Raw genomic sequence first — 12,027 nt, forward strand, 5'->3', positions numbered from 1 at the left:
GCGGGACGGCAGCGCCTCGGGGCTCTACCGCCTCGGGGCTCCGGCTCCTTGGGGCTCCAGGATCTCGGCGCTCCGGCGCCTCGGGGCTCCGGCTTACCGGCGCCCCTGGCCCCATTTCACCAGGTCGCTCCCCGCCCGCCTCATGTGTTCCTGTTCTTTAGCGCTTCACCATTGGGAGCTCCACAGGCTCCTTAATTCGTACCACAGGCTCCCCAATTCACACCGTCACCTCCTCTCTCTGACCCCAGGGGAGGGGGCGGCCAGGGACCAGGTGCCACTGCGGCCGCTTGCAGGGTCTGGGGGCTGCAGGCCCCCCCCCCCTAGAGATCCCAGCCCAGCCAGGGACCACCAGCAGCGCCCCTGCCCGAGGGACCACCCCAGCTCACTGCTGGCCCTGCCCTGAGGGAACGAGCTTTGCCTGGCGCTAGCCCCATCCTACCCTTTGCCAGCGCTTAGAGCAGCTTGCACATCCCTCTGCTTCAGCTCAGGGTCCCATTTCTTCCTCCCACCCTGAGGCACATAATGCTCAGCTGGGATTATTACCCTCAAATTTGTTCATTTTATCCAGGGATGCTGCACCCAGCCCAAAAGGCTCCCACAATCAATACACTGTCAGCCCCAACAGTGCCTGATTAAGTAGAAGAGTCCTAGCACCCCTGCTGCTCCAAAGGAGGCCAGAATGTGCCCAGGCCCTTCCTCTCTGCACACACAAACAGATGCTCACGCACAAATTTAATCAGGTTTTATTAAAGCTACAACATTTACACAGCACAGGCTCTACAGCAAAGAACAGAGGGAGGGAAGAGCCCCCAGCCCTGAGCAGAGAGTGGATGGTGTGTGGAGCAAGGACAGCACACCAGCAGGCTCCAGGAAGGCAGCTCCCAGCGGGCCAGGATTCCAGGAGAGGGAGGAAGAAACTCAGGAGAAATCAGTACTTGGGACGTTTCACCTCAACCCTGGAACAGAGAGAGGGGCAGGAGAGTGGTAAGGATGCAGGGCAGGCAGCTCCACCCCCTCCACATCCAGAGTTCAGCACTGACATCCACACTTTCACACCACAGAAGATGGGGCGGCCCAGCAGGGTCCTGTACTTACCCATCAGCCTCCAACTTCTTCCTTTTCTCGATGATCTGCAGAGAAAGCACAAAGTCCTGTTACTCTCAGGGGATCTGGCTGCTCACAGCTGGCAGAGGGGCTGGAGGGTACCCAGCTCCCTCTGGGGAGAGCTGCAGCCAGGCCAGAGCGAGCTGAGCTGAGCTACAGCTGGAGAAGTTTGGTCTGTTCACCCTTTGCTCCTTTCTGGCCACCACAGACCATTTGTTCTCACCTTCCCCAGCCTGTCCCATACTGCTCACCCTGAAAGGACAACCCCCAGTTCTGCCAGCTCGCAAACAGGGAGCCACTAAACACCCCCTGTTCCCATAAATCCCCTTTGGATGGCTCCAAACTAATGGTTTTGGGCACATTCATCATCAGAGCAGAAAGCCCCAGCCTGGGGCTGCTCCCAGGACAGGGGTCCCAAACAGAGCTCCAGCCACCTCTGCCATACTGAAAGCCCAAATATTTGGCTGATGCTCTTTCAAGGAGCAAACCCAGCCGGCAGAGAGCCAGCCCTGGTGCTCACACAGCCACTGGCCATGGCAGGACAGCGAGGCCAGGGCAGGGTGGCAGCTCCTGGCACAGCAGCCCCAGCCAGGCCGGGCACTCACCGCGCTGATCTTCTTCCACTGGCGGTCCAGCTCCGCCTTGTCGTTGGTCTCCTTGAAGCGGCGCGTCTTGCGCCCCTCAGACATCTTGATGCCGTACTGGAACGCTGCCCTGGACAGGGAGCAGGACATGGCTCAGCACTCACAGGGGAGGCACAGCCTGCCACAGGAAGGGACACGTCTCCCCAGCCATGAGTACGTGCTCCAGAGCTGGCCTGAACCCCTGAAAACAGCCCCTGGGCCAGAGTCTGTCACAGACACATTTTCTGAAAAATCCTTTCCTGAGGATTTTTCCTCCTGAGAAGCTGAGATGCCTCAGGAACAAAATGTAAACAATGGTTATCTGCTGCTGTGGAATGCAACAGGTGCATCTGTGATTGGTCTCATGTGGTTGTTTCTAATGAATGGCCAATCACAGTCAGCTGGCTTGGACTCTGTCTGAGCCACAAGCTTTTGTTATCATTTCATTCCTTTTCTATTCTTAGCTAGCCTTCTGATGAAATCCTTTCTTCTATTCTTTTAGTATAGTTTTAATAGAATATATATCATAAAATAATACATCAAGCCTTCTGAAACATGGAGTCAACATTCTCATCTCTTCCCTCATCCTCAGACCCCTGTGGACACAGTCACGAGTCCTCAAGAGTGACACTAAAAGCAAACACAAACCACCAGGCCCAGGACCCACAGCTCCTCCTCAGGTTCTCACAAGGGAGCCCCCAGCTTGCTTTAAGCTGCCCCAGCAGCCAGGCTTGGCCAGCATGGCCATCCCACCCAGAACCCTTGCCTGGCCCTTCCTGAGAGCCGCACTCACTTGGGCAGAGCCTCTTTGTTGTTCATGTACTCGCTGTACTCCTCCTGCGTGTCAAAGTCCCAGCGGCCCAGAGGCCCCTTCTTGTTACCCTGCAGGGAGAGAACGACTCAGAGCAGCTCCTCAGTTGCTGGGAGGGCTTCTCACAAAGCCCTGCACACCCAGCCACGAGGCTCCATCTCCCACCAGCCCCAGATCAAGGGCCTTGGCTCCAGATCCCCTCCCTAAGAAGTTCCAGACAGATTTTGTGCAAGAGGAATTCAGAACAGAGTAGCATGCCTGTCAACACCTCTGGGTCAAGTGCCAGTGACACCTGTTTGCTCCCTGACACAACAGGGAGCAGATCAGCAAACCCCAAAGCTCACTCAGCACCCAGCTCCAGTGCTGCCTCTTTCCCATGGCATCCTCTCAGCTGGCACTGGTGCCAACTTTGCTGGCTGCTCCTCAAGGCTGGTGCCAACGTACCTGATCCATTTTGCTGTAGTCCACCTCCTCATCACTGTCCACAGCCATATCATCCATTCTGAGGAGAAAAAAGCAAGGAAAGGGTTCAGAGTGGGTCCATGAGATGGATCAGGACCTTGGAGCTGGTGGGAGTCATGTCTCATGGCCTCAGACCAAACAGTTCCTGGGCCAGAGGGAAGTGGCCCCAGCTGCAAGGCCTGCAGGTGATGCACAGGGCATCCAAGGTTGGAAATGCTTCCAGGATGACTCTGCAGGCTGAAAGATGTTCCTCTCCCACTGAGGGAGGCCACAGCTTCACAACCACATGGATCAACTGGGAATGCAGCAGATTCCCAGCCTTCCCCTGGCTCTGAGGGGCAGCAGGCTCCAGGCAGCCACCCACAGCAGAGAGCAGCTAAGAAGAGCCTGAAGCAAAGGCTTGGGATGGTTTTCCCAGTCAGCTGTTGCCACAGACAAGGCCAGGCCTGCTCCCCAACAAGCAGTGGGGCTGATGTTCAAGTCCTTACTGCCAGAGAACAGCTCCCCCCCCAGCACAGCCTGCTCCCACCCCACAGCTCCCCACTGCTCCTTACGTGGCAGGGTAGCACTCAGCATAGCTGTTGGACATGCCAAAGAAGTCTCCCAGCTGCTTCTTGTCTTCTGGCTTCTTCAAAGTGACAGCAGTTAAGGAAAGCACCACAAGAGCTGAGCCTTACAGCTGCAGCTGGGCACAGCCAGCTGAAAACCCCCTCCTGCCCCAACACAACCAAACCAAAGGGTGCAGAGCTTTTGTTTGGTGTGGGAGAAGCATTTCCCTGCTACCAGGTGAGGCAGGACAGCCCCCCAGATGTGCTTGTGCCTGCAAGGGCAGCCCAGCCCCACAGCCAGGCAGGCTGGCACAGACAGTAAAGGATATGCCTCTGTTCCCTCCCAGCCAGCAGCTCCAGCAAACTTCTCATTGATGGACTTGATGAGCTCCTTGGCTGAGCCGGGTCCTGGGGTAGAGAAAGCAGCAGGTTACATCTGGGGGGAGAACAGCTCACTGCAGAACACTGGGGCTGGGCAGATCCCTTTGGGACACAGTAACAGGCAGGACAAGCTGCCTCACAATAGGTACAAGAGGAGGAGCAAACCGGTTTGGCACTGATGGGATGGGCTGATCCCAGGAGACCTGGAATCTTACAACAGTTTGTGTTGGAAGGGATCTTGAAGCCCATCTTGTCCCAACTCCCTGCCATGGTCAGGGACACCTTCCACTATCCCAGGGTGCTCCAAGCCCTGTCCAACCTGGCCTTGAACACTTGCAGGGATGGGGCAGCCCCAGCTTCTCTGGGCAACCTCTGCCAGGGCCTGCCCACCCTCACAGGGAAGAATTCCTTCCTAATATCTAATCTGTATCTCTCCTCCCTTAGCTTAAAACCATTCCCCCTTGTCCCACCCCTCTCAGGTACCCACCACACTTGACTCACCTTTGTCAATGTCTGTAGGCTGCAAAGAAGAGGGAGAGACAGTGTCAATGACACAGAGCTGAAGCACAAACCCAGCAGGCTGGTGCCAGGGCTGCCTCACTTGCTGAGGGACAGGACAGGCACCCAGACACCCAGCAAGCTCTGGGGACAGGCAGAGCTCAGCAGGAGCTGGCACTGGCACGTGCAGGGGCACAGCCAGATACCCAAACCCCACAGTCCTCATGAAGGACTGTCCCACCTGAGATCTGCCCTTTGTGGGACATCTCAGGCGGGACAGCCCCACAAAGGGCAGATCTCAGGTGGGACAGTCCTTCATGAGCACTCACCTCATCGTCGGCCTTGGGCTTCTCAAAGTAGCTGTGCCTCTTCTTCTCCTCCTCGCGCTCCCGGTCCCGCTCCCTGTCCCTCTCCCGGTCCCGCTCTCGCTCCCGGTCTCGCTCCCGGTCCCGGTCCCGCTCTCTCTCCCGGTACCGCTCCCGTTCCTTGTCCCGGGGCATCTTGGCAGTGGAGGGCACGTAATCCCCAATGTCTTCAAAGATGCTACAAGTGGAAAAGAGCCTGGAGTTACATGTGCTGCAGGAAGAGGCCATAACCACCTCCTTGTCACCTGGAAGTGCACCACAGGACCAGCACCAAGAGCTAAGGACACCAGATATGAAAGTGATTTCCACATCTGCCAGAGGTATCATTGCACCTCTGCTCCCTTCTGCTGCAGGACCTGAGTTGTGTGGCCCAGGGCAACAGTGAGCCCTCACCTGCCTCAAGCCTGAAATCCAAACCAGAGCTTGCCTCCAGCCTTGTCCTACAAACTGCAGGTCCAGCAGCTCCAAACTCAGCCCTCTCTAAATGTGGTGGGCCAAAAAGCCATTTCCTAAGGGACAAAGCTGTGATCCCACAGCCAGAGAGCAGGGAAGCACTTACTTCATATCAGCTTCAGGAGGCTTCTTCTCATCTAGCTTCCCTGCAAGGACACAACAGCAGTGAGAGGCACGTCATCCACTCTGCCCCCTGTGCTGCCCCCCTGTCCCTGTCAGGTTCCAAACTGCAGGAGTGGCAAGCCTGGAGGACGTCACATCATACCCAGCTCCCCCAGGAAGCCACTGTGTCCCTCCCCAAGAGGGGGCATTTCCCCAAGGAACTGGGCCTTCATCAGGAAAAGCAGAGCACCACAAGGTACCCTCCCCCACAGCTCTCAATTCCCAGCAGCCTGTCCAATGTGCTCCTGCCTTCAGGACTCAGCACTTAGGAAATCACTGTTCTCCAAGCCTGCTGTCTCATGGCACAGGGGAATACCACAAACCAAAACACATCCCATTCCCTTGGGATATGCTCCAAGCACTAAAATCCTATTACTTGGATCCTTTCACCTCCTACCTTTGTCCTTCTTCTTGAGCTTCTTGTTGCGGGTGCCTTGTCTGAGATAGGAGAGGATCTGCGTGAGCTTGCTGATGACGATGTCGTTGGTGGTCAGCGTGGTCTGGGCCTGAAAGGGAAATCCACGAGGAAGCATCCTGGGAACCCCTCCCAGAACAACCTGCTGTGGCCAGCTCAGAGCAGAGAGGGGGAGCAGGAGCAGGCCAGCTGGGTACCTCCATGGTGGGGCAGTCAGCCTTGCTGCGGATCAGCGTGGTGGGGATGTCGGTGTCGGCGTACTCATCATCCAGATCCACCACGTAGGCCATCCTGCCCGGCAGGAACAGCTCGTTCCGCTCGTAGGTCTTGTTCTTGAACAGGATGCGGTAAATGTTGCGGCCTGGCCAGAAGGAAAAGTGTGGGAAAGCAGAGGATAAGCCCAAATGTCACAGACATCTTTTCATGAAAATCCTTTCATTAGGATTTTTTCCTGCTTAGAAGCTGAGAGGCCTCAGGAACAAAATGTAAACACTGATTATCTGCTGCTGTGCATCTGTATCAGCCCATCCTGGATGTTTATAACAGTGGCCAATCACAGCCCAGCTAGCTCGGATCTCTGTCCGAGCCACAAACCTTTGTTATTCATTCCTTTCTATTCTTAGCTTAGCAAGCCTTCTGAGAACCTTTCCTTCTATTCTTTTAGTATAGTTTAAATGTAATATATATCATAAAATAATAAATCAAGCCTTCTGAAATATGGAGTCAAATCCTCTTCTCTTTCCTCATCCAAAGACCCCTGTGACCACTGTCACACCCAAAGTGAACCATTTTTAGTTTATCAGCACATCCTAAGTACACACTCTCTTCAGTCCTCAAATTCAGGGATATCCCCCTCCAATGGTTTTCATTCCTACATTCACCCTCCAGGATTTCTCCTGCATTCACAGCACAGACAAGGTGGGGAACAGCCACATCAACACAGTCTTACCCAGCCGGGTCTTGAATTCAATTTTGTTCTCAGGATCTTCATCTTTCCTAAACGGAAACAGAAACCAGAAGTATTAGAGCCAAGTGAATGGCTCCTCTGCATCCTCCTCTCTGGCAAGCAGCTGCACTCAGGAATGCCAAATGCTCAATCACTCACTTAGTTTCTTTCTGGGGCTTCTCCATCATTTCCTCCTCTTCCTTCTCCTTGCTGGCAATCTCAGCTCGTACCTGGATGCAGAGTAAATCCACACATTACAGCCCAACCCATGCCACTGCTGCCCATCTGTGAGCCCATCAGATCCCCAGCCCTGCAATAATCCTCCCCAGGAAAAGAAATCCACGCTGCCAGGACCAACACACAGCCTGTGTGTCTGTGGGAGAGGACAGGCCAAGAGCAGCACTGTGGTATCTGCACTCACCTTCTGCAACAGGGCAAAGTCCAGACCCTTCACCAAGTGAGTGTGCTCCATGTCACCACCCAAGAACTTGGACTCCTGGATCAACTGTCTCCTCTTCTCTGCAGCAGATTTATCCCTGTGCAGTGGGAGCAGAGGCAGGTGAGGGCCAGCCCCCCAGCCCAGCCTGGCCAGCCCAGCCCCCAGCACAGCCCACGTACGCCTCGGCCGTGGGCCCCACAGCCCTGTAGTTGGCCGTGGTGCTGATCAGTTCTGTCTCCTCGTAGTCCTTGTTCACTCCATCCCTCCTCTCCTTGGCTCGGTCCCGGTACTTCTCGGCCAGCTCCCTCTCGCGCTCGATCTCCTGCTGCCGCAGCTTGGCGTAGTAACTGTGGGTGGGACACAGCTCGGGGTTAACAGTGACCTGCTCATGTCTTTGGGGTCAGCTCACGGTTAACAGTGACCTGCTCATGTCTTTGGGGTCAGCTCGGGGTTAACAGTGACCTGCTCATGTCTTTGGGGTCAGCTCACGGTTAACAGTGACCTGCTCACATCTTTGGGGTCAGCTCGGGGTTAACAGTGACCTGCTCGTGTCTTTGGGGTCACCTAACAGCCCCTGAGAACTCACACACACCCACACTGCTCCCAGTCCCTTCACAGAAATGCACTACAGCACCAAGGGACACAGCTCGGGGTTAACAGTGACCTGCTCATGGTTTTGGGGTCACCTAACAGCCCCTGAGGCCTCACACACACCTACTCTGCTCCCAGTCCCTTCCCAGAAATGCACTACAGCACCAAGGGACACAGGCCTGGAGGAAACTGCTGAAGTGAGGAGCTCCATCCTCCCTTCCCAAGGGAAGGGCTCCAGTGTAGTCCTGCTGTGCAGACATGTCCCAAAGCACACAGGGATCACTGCAAGGTCCCACCACTGCCCTGCTCTCCCAGGCACCCACAGGGCCTCTCCTGCTTCTTCTGCAGGTGAAGCTTCAGCCCCATCCTACTGCTGCCCTCCCACAGCTGTTCCCACAAGCAGTGACAGTTCCTCAGCCCGAGCTCTTCTCCAAAGCTATTGAATAATCCACTCAAGGCCCTCTCTGGGAGCACAAGAGATCAGAACAGCTTCCACTGGCAGGACATGATGCATAATGACAAGTCCTGCTACATCTCTCTCCCCACTTACCTTTTTTTCTTTCTCCTGCGAGCAGCTGGATCTTCATCCTCATTGTACTCCCGGGGCATCCTGGAAAAGGGTGAAAATACACATGTACAGTCTGAGAGCCACATGGGTGACAGGTGGATAGAACAGTCCCTCAGACACAGCACTGCACTGAGGTGCTCAGAGATGGAACAGAACAGTGTCTTGCCCTTAATTTCCCCCTAATTCTACCCTGTCAGCAGGGAGAGGAAGGGAAAAGAGTGACTTTCACTGAACCAAATCTGTCCCCTGCACAAGGTGTCTTAACAGCCCCGAAGCCTTGCTCTTTTCTTTACAGCAGCCCTGACCCACCTGCTCCCCCCCTTCCCACACTCACTGGCAAAAGCCCCTGTAGATACTTCCCTGCAGAGTGCAGGGGAGAGGGCCAGCTGGGCCCAGGGCCCCAGAGGGAAAGGAGGCACGGATTGTCCCATGGAGCTGTGAAACAGAGCCCTACTCACTCATGGTGGCGAGATTTGGAGGGTGGCGCAGATGTTGGCGCAGCCCGTGGGGTCATGAGAAGCTTCCTGAAGTCTTCATTGGTCAGCTTGGACCTGCAAGGGAGGAAAGGAACAGCAACCATCACTCCCACAGAGCTCTGGAGGAGGAGCAGGTCCTGTGTGACCGAGAAGGGCACCAGGTACCCGTGGAGGGGACCCAAAGGCAGCAGTGCACCAGTGACTTCCATGGGAGCTGGCCTGGGGTCCCTCAGCGCTGCTCCAGCCCCAGGCCAGGGCCCCAGGGCTGTACTCACTGGTGGAAGGAGTGCGAGTCGTCCACATCGTGCCCCTCGGGGGCCAGGGGGTTGGAGAACGGCTCATCTGGGGGACAGAGAGAGAGAGAGCTCAGGGACCGCCTGCACAGCTTCACAGCCTCCCAGGAGCCACCGAGGGAGCAGTGTCCGCCTGTGGCCCCCAGCTGGATCCCAGCCCGAGCTCACCCGGGCCGGCCTGCACAGCACACGGGGTCCCGGGGCCACTGCCAGACCCCAAGCCCCGCGGCTCTGCGCCTTCTAGGGGGTGTCCCGTCCCCTGCACCCCGGGACTGCCCCTGCATCCTCTCCAGGGCCCGAAACACCCACGGCCCCACTCCTGGGGCGCCCCCGGTGTCAATCCCCGCGCTGAGGCCCAGCCCCGCCGCACCCCGCCTGGCTCCTCACCCTCGGCTGCCCAAGGGTCCCGCGGGGTCCCTGCCCGGCCCCGCGGGCTGAGGCCGCAGCCCGTCCCCCCCTCAGAGCCGCCCCTCGCACCGGCCCGGGGATCCCGGGGGCCGCCTGGGCCTACACCGCCCCCCAGCGGGCCGCTGCCGCCCGCCCCGCCACAAGCACCGCGACAGCCCCGCGCAGGCCAAATGCCACGGCCCCACGGATGTCCGGGAATGCCCCGTGTCCGTGTCCGTGTCCCTGTCCCCAGACTCACTGTCGCGGTCCGGCATCGCTGCGATCCCAGCTCCGCTGCGCGGCCCTTCCGCTCTGCGCGGCCCTCCCAGCGCGCCCCGAGGCCGCCGCTCCCATTGGTGGGTGTGATCACAGCGAGCGCTCCCATTGGCGGGTGCTATCACGGCCGGCGCTCCCATTGGTGGACTCGCCGCAGCGGGCGCTGCGATTGGCGGAGGCGCCGCGGTCCCGCCCCCGCTGTTGTCCGGGCAGGGAAGATGGCGGCGGTGTCTGTGAAGAGCATCGGGGGCAGGCTGGGCCTGGCGCTGAGGGAGCTCCGCATCCACCTGTGCCAGCGCTCCCCCAGCAGCCGCGGCGTCAGGTCAGAGCGGGGATGGGCTGGGCCGGGGGTGCTCCTCCAGGGGCTGAGCCAGAAGGACCCGCCGCTCCTCCTTCCCTCCGCAGGGAATTCATCGAGCAGCACTACGTGACCCTGAAGAAGGCGAATCCCGATTTCCCCATCCTGATCCGCGAGTGCTCCGGTATCCAGCCCAAGCTCTGGGCGCGGTACGGTGAGTAGGGGGTGCCCGCCGGGAAACAGCACGGAATTATCCGGGCATGGTTGGGGTTGGAAAGGGAGCTCTGGGAAGGATCGAGGGAGGTGCGTGGGGAAAGGACAGGCACGGGAGGACGGGGGTGGGACAACCACAGACTGTTTAGGTTGGAAGCGATTTTAAAAGTTCTCCATGGGCATCTCCTGCCATGGGCAAGGACACCTTCCACCGACCCGGCTGCTGCCAGCCCCGTCCGGCCTGGGCACTGTGGGGCTGGGGCAGCCACAGCTGCTCTGGGCATCCACAGCCGCTCCCTGCCAGCCCTGCCACTCTCAGGCAGGCAGTGCCGCTGCGGCACGGCAGTGCAGGGGTTACAGCAGGGAGGGCGGTGGGGAGGGAGCAGCTGTCCTCAGCACAGGTTCTGGGGTCACAGCAGGGAATTGACCCGGGGGAAGCACAGCAGGGAGGGCCCAGTGCTCAGCAGGGCCTTCCCAGCCTCTGGGTCTGGCTCATCTCCTACCCTCACCCCAGTCACTACATGTCACAAACGTCTTTTATGAAAAATCCTTTCCTTAGGATTTTTTCTCCTGAGAAGCTGTGATGCCTCAGGAACAAAATGTAAACAATGGTTATCTGCTGCTGTGGAATGCAACAGGTGCATCTGGGATTGGTCTCATGTGGTTGTTTCTACTTAATGGCCAATCACAGTCAGCTGGCTCAGACTCTCTGTCTGAGACACAAGCCTTTCTTATCATTTCATTCCTTTTCTATCCTTAGCTAGCCTTCTGATGAAATCCTTTCTTTTAGTATAGTTTTAATATAATATATATCATAAAATAATAAATCAAGCCTTCTGAAACATAGAGTCAGATCCTTATCTCTTCCCTCATCCTCAGACCCCTGTGAACACTGTCACTACACAAACGTGTGGCTGTTCCTCCTTTATTTTCACTGCCTTTTCAGTGAAACACCATGAAGAAAGCAGAAAAGCCCCTCTGGAAATTATTTGTTTTCCTCAAAGGTCATCCAGGCTGGAAAAACTAATTTAGGACCTGTTGAAAAGATGCAGTGACTCTTTGAGCACAGAGCAGGGGAGTCTCGTGTGTCTGGGTGGGACTGACAGGGAAATGGAGCCCGGGGTCAGCCCAGGCTGGGGCAGCTGTACAAACAGTTTTCAGGCTGCTTTCCTGAGGGGAACACCTTGCTGGGATGAGGCTGAAGGGCACAGGGTTGATCTCAGATGTGTCTCTGCCCAGGCAGAGCTAACAAAAGGAGACTGGGAAAGGTGTTGAGCTGCTTTGAGTTCTTTCCAAGGGAAAGGAGGACAATAGGAAGGTGGAAATGATAACTTGGGCACATGGAGGAACACTGGGGTGTGGTGATGGGAGCCTGGGCTGTGACATCAGTGCCTTGAACCAAGAAAGGACCCCACACCTGCCCCCTCTCACCCTGCCTGTTTTCCCACAGAGTTTGGGAAGGAGAAGAGCATCCCACTGAGCAACCTGAGCGTGGATGAAGTGGCCAAGGCCCTGGAGAGCGTTGTGAAAAGCCATGCATGACAACAGACAGGAAGTACACACCTGCTGGACACCTGACTGATTATCTTTAATGTCAAAGATGTATCTTTAATTTATCAGTTCATAAACACAGTGTGCTTACCTTGAGCTTGGTGGTGGCTGAGAGCCCAAGGAATGGCCGAGGCAGCCATTCAGCCCTCCCTGGCACAGGAGAGTCT

General features: G+C 56.9%; 2 protein-coding genes across 2 annotated transcripts; one reads left to right on the plus strand and one right to left on the minus strand.

Moving 5' to 3' along the window:
* Nucleotides 1-727: 727 nt before the first annotated feature.
* IK (IK cytokine) lies at nt 728-9,812 on the minus strand. Its single transcript, XM_054288224.1, has 20 exons — nt 9,782-9,812; nt 9,118-9,184; nt 8,825-8,917; nt 8,349-8,408; nt 7,387-7,554; nt 7,190-7,304; nt 6,928-6,998; nt 6,772-6,818; nt 6,020-6,183; nt 5,805-5,913; nt 5,352-5,391; nt 4,757-4,970; nt 4,431-4,449; nt 3,878-3,956; nt 3,555-3,635; nt 2,983-3,040; nt 2,521-2,609; nt 1,710-1,818; nt 1,096-1,130; nt 728-956 (listed from the first exon to the last, which is right to left on the minus strand). The coding sequence occupies exons 1-20, from the start codon at nt 9,795-9,797 to the stop codon at nt 929-931; spliced, it is 1,662 nt and encodes a 553-aa protein (XP_054144199.1). The 5' UTR covers nt 9,798-9,812; the 3' UTR covers nt 728-928.
* Nucleotides 9,813-9,992: 180 nt separating this feature from the next.
* Nucleotides 9,993-11,956, plus strand: NDUFA2 (NADH:ubiquinone oxidoreductase subunit A2). The gene is made up of 3 exons (XM_054288223.1): nt 9,993-10,120; nt 10,204-10,310; nt 11,760-11,956. Exons 1-3 carry the CDS (start codon nt 10,017-10,019, stop codon nt 11,849-11,851), a joined length of 303 nt encoding a protein of 100 aa, XP_054144198.1. The 5' UTR covers nt 9,993-10,016; the 3' UTR covers nt 11,852-11,956.
* The last annotated feature ends 71 nt before the right edge of the window (nt 11,957-12,027 follow it).

Source organism: Melozone crissalis, unplaced genomic scaffold, assembly GCF_028551555.1.
Source record: "Melozone crissalis strain CALT ecotype California unplaced genomic scaffold, PUWL_Pcris_2 ptg000061l_1, whole genome shotgun sequence".
NCBI lineage: Eukaryota > Metazoa > Chordata > Aves > Passeriformes > Passerellidae > Melozone > Melozone crissalis.